At 42.7% G+C, this 13,025-nt stretch overlaps 1 protein-coding gene across 3 annotated transcripts in view; it reads left to right on the top strand.

Moving 5' to 3' along the window:
- The first annotated feature begins 1,861 nt into the window (after nt 1-1,861).
- Nucleotides 1,862-13,025, top strand: part of ARL15 (ADP ribosylation factor like GTPase 15) — a 399,206-nt gene continuing 388,042 nt past the window's right edge. Inside the window, exon 1 of one of the 3 annotated variants that reach the window (XM_055325418.1) lies at nt 1,862-1,974. In XM_055325418.1, the coding sequence (XP_055181393.1) occupies nt 1,927-1,974 (48 nt within the window). In that variant the 5' untranslated portion in view covers nt 1,862-1,926. The remainder of the gene's footprint in view (nt 1,975-13,025) is intronic. The other 2 variants (XM_055325419.1, XM_055325417.1) reach the window with 2 other exon arrangements.

Here is a 13,025-nt window from a genome sequence, read left to right as displayed (position 1 = left end):
CTGTGTGTTCTTGGCATTCATTCTGGTAAGTTAATCAAAGTTGAATCCAATGGGTTAATGCAATGGAGTCAAGTTAGCCCCTGTACAGGCAAGTCATTGAAATTTCCACAGAGGTTTAATTTACACAACTTTGTGTATAAATCTTTGATCAACAAAGTCAAGTTCTGTACTAAGTGTATATTTGTCCTTTAGTTAGTTCAAAAAAATCCTCTGGCCACAGGAATCTTCAAAGTTTAGTTGATGTAACAGTTTCATTACCTCAAATCACAGGGCTCACTAACCTGAATGAAGCTCCCTGTGAGGGACTGCACACCTGCTATTTAGGGTGAATTCCTTTTTTTTTTTTTTTTTTTAAGATTTTATTCATGAGAGAGAGAGAGAGAGAGAAAGAGAGAGGCAGAGACACAGACAGGCAGAGGGAGAAGCAGGCTCCATGCAGGGAGCCTGATGTGGGATTTGATCCCCGGACTCCAGGATCATGCCCTGGGCCAAAGGCAGGTGCTAAACCACTGAGCCACCCAGGGATCCCTAGGGTGAATTCCATTGCTTGGCAGCTGCAGGTAAACTTAAAGTATGGAAATCCACTCTTTTTTTTTTTTTTTTGGAAAGATTTAGTCATGAGACACAGGCAGAGGGAGAATCAGGCTCCTTGCAGGGACTCGATCCCAGGACCTTAGGATCGCGCCCTGAGCCGAAGTCAGACGCCCAACTTCTGAGCCACCCAGGAGTCCCTGGAAATCCATTCTTGAAGATTAAAAAAAAAAGAAGAAAAAAGTGTGTGTGTGTGTGTGGGGGGGGGGGAGGTGCTAAGTTAGGGGGAAAATTAAAAATGCAACCCCTAAAACATTTATACAGTCAGGCAGTTCTCTTCAGAAAGATTTCAGTTGAAGTCTCACTCTTAAGCGTTATTATTCTGTGGAAGACCTAATACTGCGGGCGAGAGCGGTCGCTTCCTTCTCCAACTGTGTGGGGGGTGGCGCGGCGCTGGTACCTCAGTCATGGGAGCCTCAGCTGGTAGGTCTGGCATCGGGGGAGTCTCTGGACTCCGAGCACGCGAAGCCCTGAGAGCCGCTTTCCGGGGTCTGCTACCGCGTCCCTCCCCTCGTCCCTTCACGTGGTGGGCCGTGAGACCTGAGGGCAGCCTGGCGTTCTAGGGGGGCCTCCCGGGGTCCCTCGGGCTGTGTCCTAAGCCTCTGTGTACCCTGAGCGACGCCGGGCTGGAGCTGTCGGGGTCGAAGGTTCACGCCCTCGGGCTGAGGGGCTGAGGGGCTGGGGGGCGGGGCCGCCCCGTCACCGGGCCGCCGGCGCACAGCACGTTCCTGAGGCGCCCCCTCAGGTGCTTTCTGGAGGCCGCAGAGCCCGCAGGAAATCGCCCCGGAGAGCGGCGTTAACGGGCGCGGCGGCCGCCACCACGCCTCCCGCCTCAGGGCTCGCTTCCTACCGGGGGACAGGAGGGGACGCCAGGGCTTCCCCGCCCGGGAGCACAGTCCCGCGCCGCTCCGCCCGCCCGGGCCGGCGGCTGCGGAAGCGCGCAGAACCCGGGCTCTTGCAGCACCGGCCGATTTTCCGCTCCTCCCGGCTCGCTCTTCCGCCTGCGCAGCCCCCGCCCCCGCCCCCGCCCTCCGGCCGCCCCACAGGAACCAGCACGCCTGCCGCTCCCGCGCTTCTCCGCCGCCGCCCGCAGCGGCCTGCCTTTTATAGGCACCGCAGCCAATGAGCGCTCTCCTTTCCTTCCGCCCGCCCGCCCGGCCAATCGCCGCGCCCCTGGTGTCATCTTCGGCTGCTCGGCCGCTCTCGGCTATTTTCGTCGTTGCTGGCTTTTCCAGGGGCTGCTCGCTCGCAGCCGGAGAAGCTGCCTTTTTTTTTTTTTTTTTTTTTTTTTTTTTTTCCGGGTTCGGAGTCGTTCCGGATGCTTTAGGCTGCCGGATGTCTGATCTCCGGATAACTGAGGCGTTTCTGTACATGGATTATCTGGTAGGTGCGGGGCAGGGGTGGCGTGTCGCTGCTCGGAACCCGACGTGCCCGCTGTCCCTCCGCCTGGAGGAGCAGCCTTTTTTGCTTTCTTTCTTTGGGATGGGATGCCTTTGGGGTTCTTTTCTCCTGCAGCCTGCTGTGGGGCTGTGCGGGGACCCGGCGGGGCGGCGGGGGTGGTGGAGCTGACAGGTAGAGGTGCGGCCCCGGCCACCTCGCGGCCGGGAGAGGGGCGCGCTGGGGGCGCGGGCGAGACGGGGCGGCGGCGGCGGGGCGGCGGGCGGCGGGGCGGCGGGGCGGCGGGGCGTCCTCTGCCCGCGACCCGGCTCCTGGCTTCCCCCTGCGCTCCCCGCGAAGGACTTTTCTTTCCGGGGAGGCTGGAGTTTTCTGCTCTCCCTCTAGCAGAACTCCAGGTACTATTAAAGAGCCATAACCAGAATGGCTCACTAAGTGCCCGGCAGCCCCGGTCATTTGGTTGTTATTAGGTCCCTAACGCTATGACCTCGGTCGCGGCCAGGGTTTAAAAGCACATTACCGTAAAGTAGACGGGGCTAAACTACATCGCAGCCTGGTTGGGACTGGCTAGGGGCAGGCACTGTCCGTCCCACTGTTCCTGCCCTGGGCGCATGTGGCTTTTACCCCTGGATCCCAAGCCGTGTTTTTTAGGCCAGGCTTGTGCTGAGAAGTTTAGGTGCGAAGTGTCAGCACGATGCTGGGGGCTGAACGTGGTTTTAATAGTGCACTCGCGTTTTTATGGGATTATGCAAGCATCCTGTATTGTTCCAGAAATTCTGTTTCCCCAGAGCTGCGTGTTTGTGTTCCAGGGGCACCTCACTGACATTGGCTGTGTTCGATCATGCACAATTACCAGGTTTACCTTGTAACAGCTCAAACTGCTGTTATGTGGAGTTGCAGTAGCTGGTTGAGAACATTGGCCCTTCTGTGATCTTGTTGGACACATGCAGTCGGTTTTACTGTAGATCGGTCTGGCAGAGATTTGCCAGTGCCTTCTAGGAATTCAACTTAATGCTGTTCTAAGAAAGACTGTGAAAGCTTTCATGATCAAGAAACGCTGGGCAAGGACGGTTTTTTAATGTTTTCTTGTATTTGGACTCACTCTATAGTTTCTATGAAGGAAACGTTTCCCCCTGAAGCTTAATGGCTTGTTTTTGTCCTTTTTTTTTTTTTTGTGGGGAAAGGATGGTGATCAAAGTTAATGCATGACCTTGTGAATTGAGCAGAGATAAAAAAAAAAAATTGAGTTCAAATTCTGTTTTGTTCATTTGTTGATGTCAGTTATCTTGGTGATAAAGGGACATTATCCACCCACACCTGGAGCCAGTTAAGGAGGTTATCTGATTATGTGTGGTCTTTAAAATTCAAAGTGCCATGAAGGTTAAGAGTTGTCAAGTGTTTCTTAGATTTTCTAAATCAAGGAACTGATTATTTTGTAGCCTGTCTTATAAGAAACAATACTACGATTTTGTTTTGCAGTCCACTCAAAGCCAAAGTTTGTTGAGGGTAATTCCAAGTAGGAAAGGGTGACCTTACCTGTACTACCGAAAGCTAATTTTGGATACTTAAGTAGTTCCTAAAATCTGGTGGTTCTGATACCCGTATGTATTTCTTTAGTGGATGAGTTTTAAATTTACAAATAGTATCAGAAAGCTGAGGTGCCAAAACCAGCAAACCATTTGGGGTTTGGGGATTGAAAATTGGTTAATTTCTAGTTGGATTATCTAAAGTTGGTGAATGTTAGTGAGACTTTTAGGGTACCTTAAAGGCAGATTAATTTCTTTTTCAGTTTACTAACAGGTTTGTGTTAAAATCAGTGGGCCCCAAATTTGACACAGCCTTTGGGTTTCACCTGCCACGCCCCCACACTCTATTGCATTGGTACTAAAAAATATCTTGTTACATTAAGCTTTAAGAAAAACTCAACTGTAGTGAAACTGTTATGTAAAAATCATTGGCTAATCATTGAAGATGAGAAAAAAAGGTCTTCAATAAGTCAGTTTTTATGAGTGTGCCAAGTATCTCCTGTGAAAACATTTAAGAAAAGCCTTAAACATGAAGGCCAGTTTTTCTATCCAATTTCAGTTAAAAGAAACAACCCTTCAGAGGCAATATTTTGTATTTCTTAACTCTGAGAAAATGAATGCCATACATCATTCCTCTCTTCTTGCCTTTCAAATTGACTCATTTGCTTATATATAATCTTTATATGGTGTTGATTTTATTTCCCCCAGAAATTGGTTTTTAATAAATTCTGTTGATTGCATCTGGGATCTTGTTTCTAAAATAAGTCAATTTTCAAGTTCTTTGACTTGCAAAAAAAAAAAATGCTCCTTTCATTACAATATGATTGGCTCTTCAGATTTTGCTGAGCTCCTGGGCTAGAGTTCCTTGTCCATGTACTCGACAGGAATACTGGTGTATGCTATCTTTTCTTTTGTAATCGGTGCTTGACTTTTCTTATTGCTGCTGTCGGAAGCTGGAAGAAGGAGCTGTGTGTAGGTATTGTCTATGCATTGTTCTTTGGATAGGATGTCATCACTTAACCTTTTTTATTTGGAAGAAATTAGAAAGGAGAAGAAATGAGAGAAAGGTAGAGTGCTATTTTTAACAGCTTTTAATAGGACTGTGGGTATTGAAACAAATGACGAAGCTGATCTTTAAGGTTGCTGTTGATTTTTCATAAGAGAAATGTCCTCAATTACAGGTGACCAATAAGGTGAGGGAGAAGTGTAACTCCTTAATGTTCAAGATAGGGGTTTTAAATCAGTTCAGGGATATAGTGGTAGTTTGCTAATTCTAAATAAATATCACCCAGTGTCCAGTATTTGTTGAACTGAATGAATGAGACTGAGGGCCAGTACTACTTTTCTCACCAGCTTCTAAACTGAGATGAGATAAAATCTGTTTGGATTAGGTGTTTTGTTCTGGGGAATGCAGAATGTATCCTTTACACTTCAAGATTATCAAGATACTCTGTTTAGCCTGGGTGGCAATTTAAATATAAAAATCTCATGTTTTCCAGTTAAGGAAATTGGCTTAGAAGGCCATACGCCTTTTCTTCATGATGGGCTTTAAAGGCCATGTTCTTATCTGTCCAGTCCATGGGTAAAAATTTTGCTACTGTTCCAACAGGCAGAATTGGCTTCACTCTCTTTTGACAGGTAGAACTAGTGAGACCATGTGCAGAGCTTTTTGAATAAGGTAGGAGAAAAGTTGTAATGAAAGAGAAACCCATCTACCAGGTTTTCCTTGAAGGTTGGACTAGATCAACTTCTAGGTTCCTTTCGGTTTCAAATTTTTCTTTTTGCCCTAGCTCATGTTGATTGGTTAGAATTTTACCCTTTTCCCCCTTCTCCATCAAAACAGTAAAATTTGGTCTGCTTTGTGTAATGCCTAGGATGATTAAATGAGATAATGGAGGGAAAGGGATTTATAAACATTTTTTTTCCAGATATAAAGTGTTAATATATTCTGATTACATTGCTTATTCTATCTTAAGACCTTAATGACTTCTCTCTGGTAAATGCTGGGCTAGCTTCTAAACTAGTGCCAGTATATGGAATAGACTTAAAGTGGTAATCAGCAGGCAAGATGTCATAAGATCCTTGAAAATATCAAAATGTGATTTTTGTAAGTATCAAAAACAGTCTGTAATTGATTCCACAGATATTCATGGAACCCATGCTTTGTGCATGGCCCTGAAAGTCTTGGAGGGATGAGCTCCCAGCTGAGGTCTCCCTGCTGTAGGACTGCCAGGCAGGTGGCAGTAGGAGTCAGTCAATGGCAGGACAGGTATCATAAGGTGCATCGGAGAGGGGGCAGCTTCTGGTGTGCCCCTGGCTTTCTGGTAGGTTTCTCATTTTACATGTTCTTGTTTCATTGTGAACTAAAACCCAGAGTTATGGGTTTTAGTGTGACAAACGTGACAACTGAAAATGTGACAACTGAAAATGGCTGATTAGTCTTGGATGCTAATAGTTAACTAATGATCACTGCATTTGAATATTGTGTTTGGAATTTAAGGCCAGGGTTCTTGATTTCCCATATAGATTGGTGAACCTGACCTAGTTTCTTGGTCCTAGGTTGTACCTGCCATTATACATATTTGTGTGTCAAGGCACCTGGCTGGCTCAGTTGGTTGAGCATCTGCATTTGGCTCAGATCATAATCTCAGGGGCCCGGGATTGAACCCCACGTCAAGCTCCTTTGCTTAGCGGGAGCCTGCTTCTCCCTCTGCCCTTCACCCAGCTTATGCTCTTTCTCTCTCTCTCTCTCAAATAAATAAATAAATAAATAAATAAATAAATAAATAAATAAATAAAATCTTTAAAAAAAAATTGTGTGTCAGTGGGTAGGATAGGTCAGCACAAGTACCAACTCATCTACAGAATAAAAACCAACTGACCAAGAACAGAAACTCATGATCTACTTCAAAGAACCAGTCAACTGTAAATGTGCCTATTTGAGAAGAGGAGTGAAGGCACGTTTGGATTTTATCTGGTGCTCAGTTAAATTTAAAGTGCTATTTTTAACCCTTAATGACTCTGAACATTTATGAGTTGTATGTTCTGACTCTGGTCAAATTGACAACACCAGGCCAAACATTTTTTAGTCTTAACTACAATTGGAGAGTTCTGTAAATATTCTTTTAATTATAAGATTAAAATAATGCAAGCACAGATCTTCCATCTGGACTTGTCATGGCAAAAAAGTTTGAAGAACGTCTGTACCATTAAGCAGGAACTCTGATGTAGAGGCATTAGTTCTCTTTCTCCAGCTGCTTTTGCTGCAGTCTTAAGTCTTGATGTGGGAGTCTATGAAAAGACCCACAGCAGAAATGATACATGCCCTCTGGGAGCCTAAGGCATGTGCTTGTTGGCATGCTGGGTTAGGTATGGTGGAGGGAGTTAAGCATGAGTTGTGAGGGTAAGTCAGTTAACATTTATTGAGCACTTATGGTGTGCCATACAACTTTGTAAATGCTTCCCTGCGTAACAGCATTGAAATGAGGCTCAGAGAGATGGTGTCCTTTACCCAAGTTCATACTGACAAATAATAGAGCTGGGGTTGTGGCTTCCCTTCCAGCCTAGTGTTGAAGGTATTGGGAGACTATTGACATTTTTACATTGCACATAGATACTATGCTGCTGCTTAAGTGAGGCTAAAAAACCAGGGGCCTTGAGGAGGCTGACTGATGTCCCCTCCTTCTCAAGGACTTGGCTTTGCTAAATGACTGGATATAAAGAAATGTGTCCTGAGCTTCCTGTCCTACAATGTCCTGACTCTGGTCATGGAGTTGATGGACTTTCAGCATCTCCTGTTTCATCAAGTGACCACAAATGGATTGCTAGGGCACCTCTTTCAACCCCCTACTGTCACTCCAGGGGCACCTTCTTGCCTGTCACAAGTTCTTTTGTGAAGAGGTCACTGAGACCAAGGGCCTAGTTGTCAGATCATCTGACTTCTGCTGGGCTCCTTTACCACGTGCTGCCTGGGGAAGGGAGGCCATCCCAGCAGACACTAGGCCCCAAGTAGCCTCTTGCTTACAGATTTCAGTTGGGCAAAGTCCCCCGAAATTCACTATAAGTACTTTATTTCTGAGGTATACTGGAAAGAAGGAAAGATTTTTAAGGAAGTTCTGGTAAGGATATCACAGAGAACAAGGAAACAGCAATTTCCTTTGATAACTTCTCACAAATTGAATTAATGGTGGGCTTTTATTTTCAAGTCTACAGTCCCTTTTAGTTCTGCTGTGGCTCTCCCCCTGGCATCTGCCCAAATGCTTCCAGTGTTTGGATGAGTCTAGGAAGCTCAGTTCTTGTTGACCTTCATTTCAAGTGTCTACAAAGTGTTTGAGCACTTCTACTTGTAGCAGGGCTGCCTTCAAGTGCGTGTGGCCACGGGGGATGAAGTTTCCAAGGACCCCACACCTTGTTTAATGCTCCGTGGTTACCACTGCCGTAATCTTTGATGTTTTACAAACATTTTCATTTTACGCTGGGCCTCAAAAATCATGTAGCCAGCTCTGACTTCTAGTTCTAAAGACACGTGGATAGCCCTTGAATGGCCCCAGGGTGATACCATCGGAGTTTGGCACCTGCGTCCGGCAGAGTCTTGGACTATCTTGATCACCACCACCAGAAACAGAGGGGACTGTGTACCGAGTATGGTGCAAAGTGGTTTATTCCTGTCACCAAACTTAATCCTCCCATCAGTCCTATTGACCAGATGCTATTGACTCAGAACACAATGCCTTAGAAAACAGGGAAGTTGAGGCTCAGTGAGGTGGTGTGTTGGCCAGTAGAATGTCAAGGCTAGAGTATGAGCCTAGCCTGGGGGATTCTAAGCCCATGCCTGGAAGCAATCAGTATTGCCTACCTGCTAATAATTGTTGAGAGGACTAGTGGAGCAGCATGAATCAGACACCATGCTGGCAATCAAGGGATCACTTGATTGCTGTCCCCTGGTTTCTGGGGAGAAGCCCTCCCAGGAGTATAGCTACAACCCAGTTCTGCTGGGCCAGCTGTGTGGGTTTGTGCCTTCAGGTGAGCCAGCTTACTCGGGGATTTTGCTTTCATTTCTTTAACTACTTTCCTCCACTCTTTTTGCATAAACGGTGTTCTGCTTTTTGGCTCACCTACATGCCAAACACACCTACATGCTTTTGAGAGGAACCATTTGAAAAGTTGGATTTGCAGGCCAGTCTCATTTATCAAGTTCCTTTGTACCCAGATTTGCTGGGCACTATTCTGACCTCTGGACTGACTTCTCTTGAGTAATTGTGTCCATGTCTCCCCAGGAGGGATTCCTGCATTTTTTTCAACAGGGTAGCTGCTTCTGTGGCCTCACTCTCATAGATGACAGTCTATAGAGTCCTGCCAGAAACATTGATTGAAGCACAGAAGGACTGTACCAGTTCCTAAGCATTCTCCTAATCATGGAGTCAGGAGCTAAAACAAAATATAGTTCCTTCAAAGTTTTATTTTTAATACAAGTATTTGGAATACAAATATTCAGAAAAGTACAGAAAATAAAACCTACTTCTGTGTACCTCCCTCCCTGATTAACAGTTGTTAACCTCTTACCATTTTAACCTCAAAAACTGCTTTTTAAAAACAAAAAAACTTTAAGGCTAGAGCTAAAGCCTGCTGCTCCCCTTCTCTATACTGAAGTTAGTGGGTATCATTCTCATGCATTGTTTTTGTATTTTTTACATTTGCATGTATGTATAAGGAATATACTAACAATATGTTAAATATAATTTTATAGAAATTGTAAAATCCCAGCCTTTTTGAAACTTCTGTTTGTGAGATCACTAAATGTTGCTCATATGTATATCAGATATGTGTTTCTTGTTTCTGGTTTGGATATCATTTATGCTTTTATATGTAGGGATCTCATTTGGATTTTGTGAGCAGCTCAGACGGAAATAAGTGTTGGTTTTGATGCATGGTTTGTATATGTTGTTAGTACTACACAATCCTAGAAATGAAATTTTATTTGCACTTCAGTATTAGGATTTTGGTTTTACAGTTGATGACAATCAGTGTAATCCTATTAACACATATATACACCTATTCTGGCCTAGGTAAGGACTGAGATTATTTTGGTAGCATTTTAAAGTAAAAGGAAGTTTGGAATGCCTAGTGAGGGGAAAATTGTAATCCAGTAATTCAGAAAACCATTTGGCATTTTCAGCCCTGCATCATAATGAAGATCTCTTGTAACCTACTTTTTACTTCTATGAATATATAAAATTTAAGTTTCTCTTATTTAGTTTTCTGCATTATATACTGACAATTTTCTTGACTAATCACTTTTCATTAAATATTTTATGTTTGTTGCATTTTTGAGATGAATATTATGCATAAATTCTGGATATTTTCTGCTAATGTATTGTAAGGAGTGCTGGTTCTGTGATACTTAAATGAGTCTTACTACAAAAAACAGTTCCAGTGCCAACTAAGTTTAAAAACTGCAACAGAGTAAAACAAGTTTCTTGTACAGCCTTTAATATGCAGATTGCATGGCAAATCTCTAAAAGTGGGATTATCACATGCAGTGTTTCTAATCCTCTGGGGTGTTTCTGCTTTATGATGATATTCTGGAAGTAGAGTTGTAAGGTCAAAAGGTACCTGCATTTTAAAGCTTTTGATATTGATTAAATAAATTAATATTAGTAATATACTTAGTACAGTACATAGAATCAGCCAGTGTTAGTTATGAAATAAAGTTTGTGATGATGATGATTAATGTTTATTGAGAATTTACTCTTGGGCAGCCTGGGTGGCTCAGCGGTTTAGCACCACCTTCAGCCCAGGGCCTGATTCTGGGGACCTGGGATCAAATCCCACGTTGGGCTCTCTACATGGAGCCTACTTTCCCTCTGCCTGTGTCTCTCATGAATAAATAAATAAAATCTTAAAAAAAAAAAAAAGAATTTACTCTCTGATTCTGCAGGAAGTGTTTAATGTGGGATTCTACTTTTCCTTTAGCCCTTTTGTCAACCCTGAGAGGTGTAGTAGTTTTTATTTCTGTCTTGTGGTTGAGGAAACCGAGGGTCAGGAGGAAGAGTCATCACAACTGCCTTGGTTGTTATAAGGGTTGCTGACATGTGCATGATCTTAATCTGTACCTTCTGTTGCAACAGAGAAGAAAAAGAACTTTGAAGTTCTGTATTTGATTCCTAGATATCCCACCTATTTCCTGCGTGATCTAAGGTGTTTTCCAAATACCCACCCACAGCAAAATGGAAAATTGGGAAAGTATTGCAAAGTAATTATAAATCTACAGACTTAAACTTGAAACATTGTTTCAACTTCTTGTAGATGTTAGAATATATGGTCCGTTCTGAAATGATAGTGAATGATAGTGTCCCTCTCAAAATGTCATTACCTAGCAGAATAAAAAGATGACATTCCTGTATTAGTCCTCAAGTTTATTTGTATGAGCGTGTGTGTGTGTGTGTGTGTGTGTGTGTGTGTATTTAGATTGTACAAATTTCTTAAAACACCAAATCCTGGGAACCTGGCTTAAGACAAATCACTCTGAACCCACTATCTTCTTGTGTGCAAAATCCAGACAGCTTCAGAGTTTTGCCTCTGTGATGATTAGCACGGATAAAAACATAATAAACTGTACTTAAAAAAATTGCATTAGATTTTTCTATACTGATTGGTAGGAGTCCATATGACTCAATGTAATGGTATCAATGGCGGTGTAGACAAAGTGTATACATCCTTGATTTTTTTTTTCCCCCATCTCCTGCCCTGCATCAGTGATACTTTGGGGATTTTTTTCCCTCTTCCAAACTGGCAGTGTACAATTTCTGTGGAGTTAACCATTATCCTTTTTATGTACATTTTAAGAGCTGAACATTAAAAAGTTGTCCTTGACCTTGGATAAAACATATTTTTTTGGTCTGCTCTATAAAAAGTCCCAAAAAGAATGTTAGTTTTTTTTTTTAACTATCACTTTTTATTCCCTCTTTCTTCCTATTCTGATTCAGATTTTTTTAGGATATCAATTATGACTTCTAAAGAATCTTATTTACAAAACTAATGGCTTTTTTGAGAGTTGAATGAGAATACATTATATTACATTGAACATAATGTGCACATTATCTGTACAGAACACCTTATCTTTTTTCTAATTTTTTATTCAATTTTAATCGTGTGCTTGTAGTAACACCTCAAGTCTTATAGGTAGAGCTAGATAAATTTGTATTTACCTGTATCTTACCACCCCCAAAATGGAGATGTAAAACCTTTCCAGTGCTCCAGAAGACACTCTTGTGTCCCTTCCTGGGCAGTGCTGATATAGGTTAGTTTTGCATGATTTTGAACTTCATATACATGGAATAACAGCTACACATAGGATTTCTTTTCACTCAGCATGCCTGTGTAATTCATCCACATTGTATGAATCAGTAATTTGTTCTTTTTTGTTGCAATGTAATTATGAATCTATCATTACTAGTCCACCCATTCTGTTGTTGGACATTTTCGACTGTTTTCACTTTGAGGATATTGGGAATCTGCTACAAACTTTCTAGCACATATTTTTGGTGGAAATATTAATCTTTATTGGTAGAATGTAATTTCAGGTTCATCAGGTATATGTATGTTCAGGTCTACTAACTACTGGCAAACACTTTTCTGAAGTGGGTATACCAGTTGGATTTCTACCAGTATAAGAGTTCCAGTTATTTTGTATCCTCACCAAATATTGTCAATCCTTCTATCTACCCATTCTGATGGGTGTGTACTCCAAAGAAATTTAAAGTTGCCCAAAGCTACTTCCATATGTTCAGGCCTAAGAATAATATAAGATTATAAGGCGGATCTCTGATTTCGAGAAGTTACTGGCCATATTCTGAAATTCTGCACTATTCAGTCATGTGATTCACTTAGATTCTGACATGCTAAAGTGGTACCATGGGACTTAATTGGTTTGATTTTTTGTTGTTGTTGTTGTTGTTCCTGGCTTTGCCACCAGCCAGGTGTGGAGGTTTGGGCAAGCCAGTCAGTCTCATTAACTTGTTTCTTCATCTATAAAAAGATGGGATTAATTAGGTAATCTCAGATATTTATTTCATTTCAGAATTTTTTAGTCTCTTTACATCCTTCCTGGAATAGCTATCTTTCTTCCATTCTTATTTTATTTCTTAAGTGATAGAGTTGCCTTGATGTAATTTATCAGTCATTTACTGAAACAACTCTAATTTTTATGAGCCTTTTATGTTCTGATGTGGTCCTGGCACTAGGGATGTACAAGTGAGTGAGCCATTGGCCTATTGTCAGGGAACTTACACTCTTGGAGATGAAAAAGAAGCAATTACATTTTGGAGTGGCATATTCCATTTAGAGGGAAATAAAGGTTATTGAGGGAGTGTCTGAAAGGAAACTTAACCTAGACTTGAGGGCCTGGGAGAGCTTCCCAGAGGAGTCATTTTTAATCTGCAATGTTGAAGTTAAGTTGGCCCAGTGATAGGGAAGGCCAGGCAGAAAGAACAGTTTATGCAGAGACCTGGGGTA

This window comes from Nyctereutes procyonoides, unplaced genomic scaffold, assembly GCF_905146905.1.
Source record: "Nyctereutes procyonoides isolate TBG_1078 unplaced genomic scaffold, NYPRO_anot_genome, whole genome shotgun sequence".
NCBI classification, from domain to species: Eukaryota; Metazoa; Chordata; class Mammalia; order Carnivora; family Canidae; genus Nyctereutes; species Nyctereutes procyonoides.
This window is presented reverse-complemented; position numbering and strand designations above follow the sequence as displayed.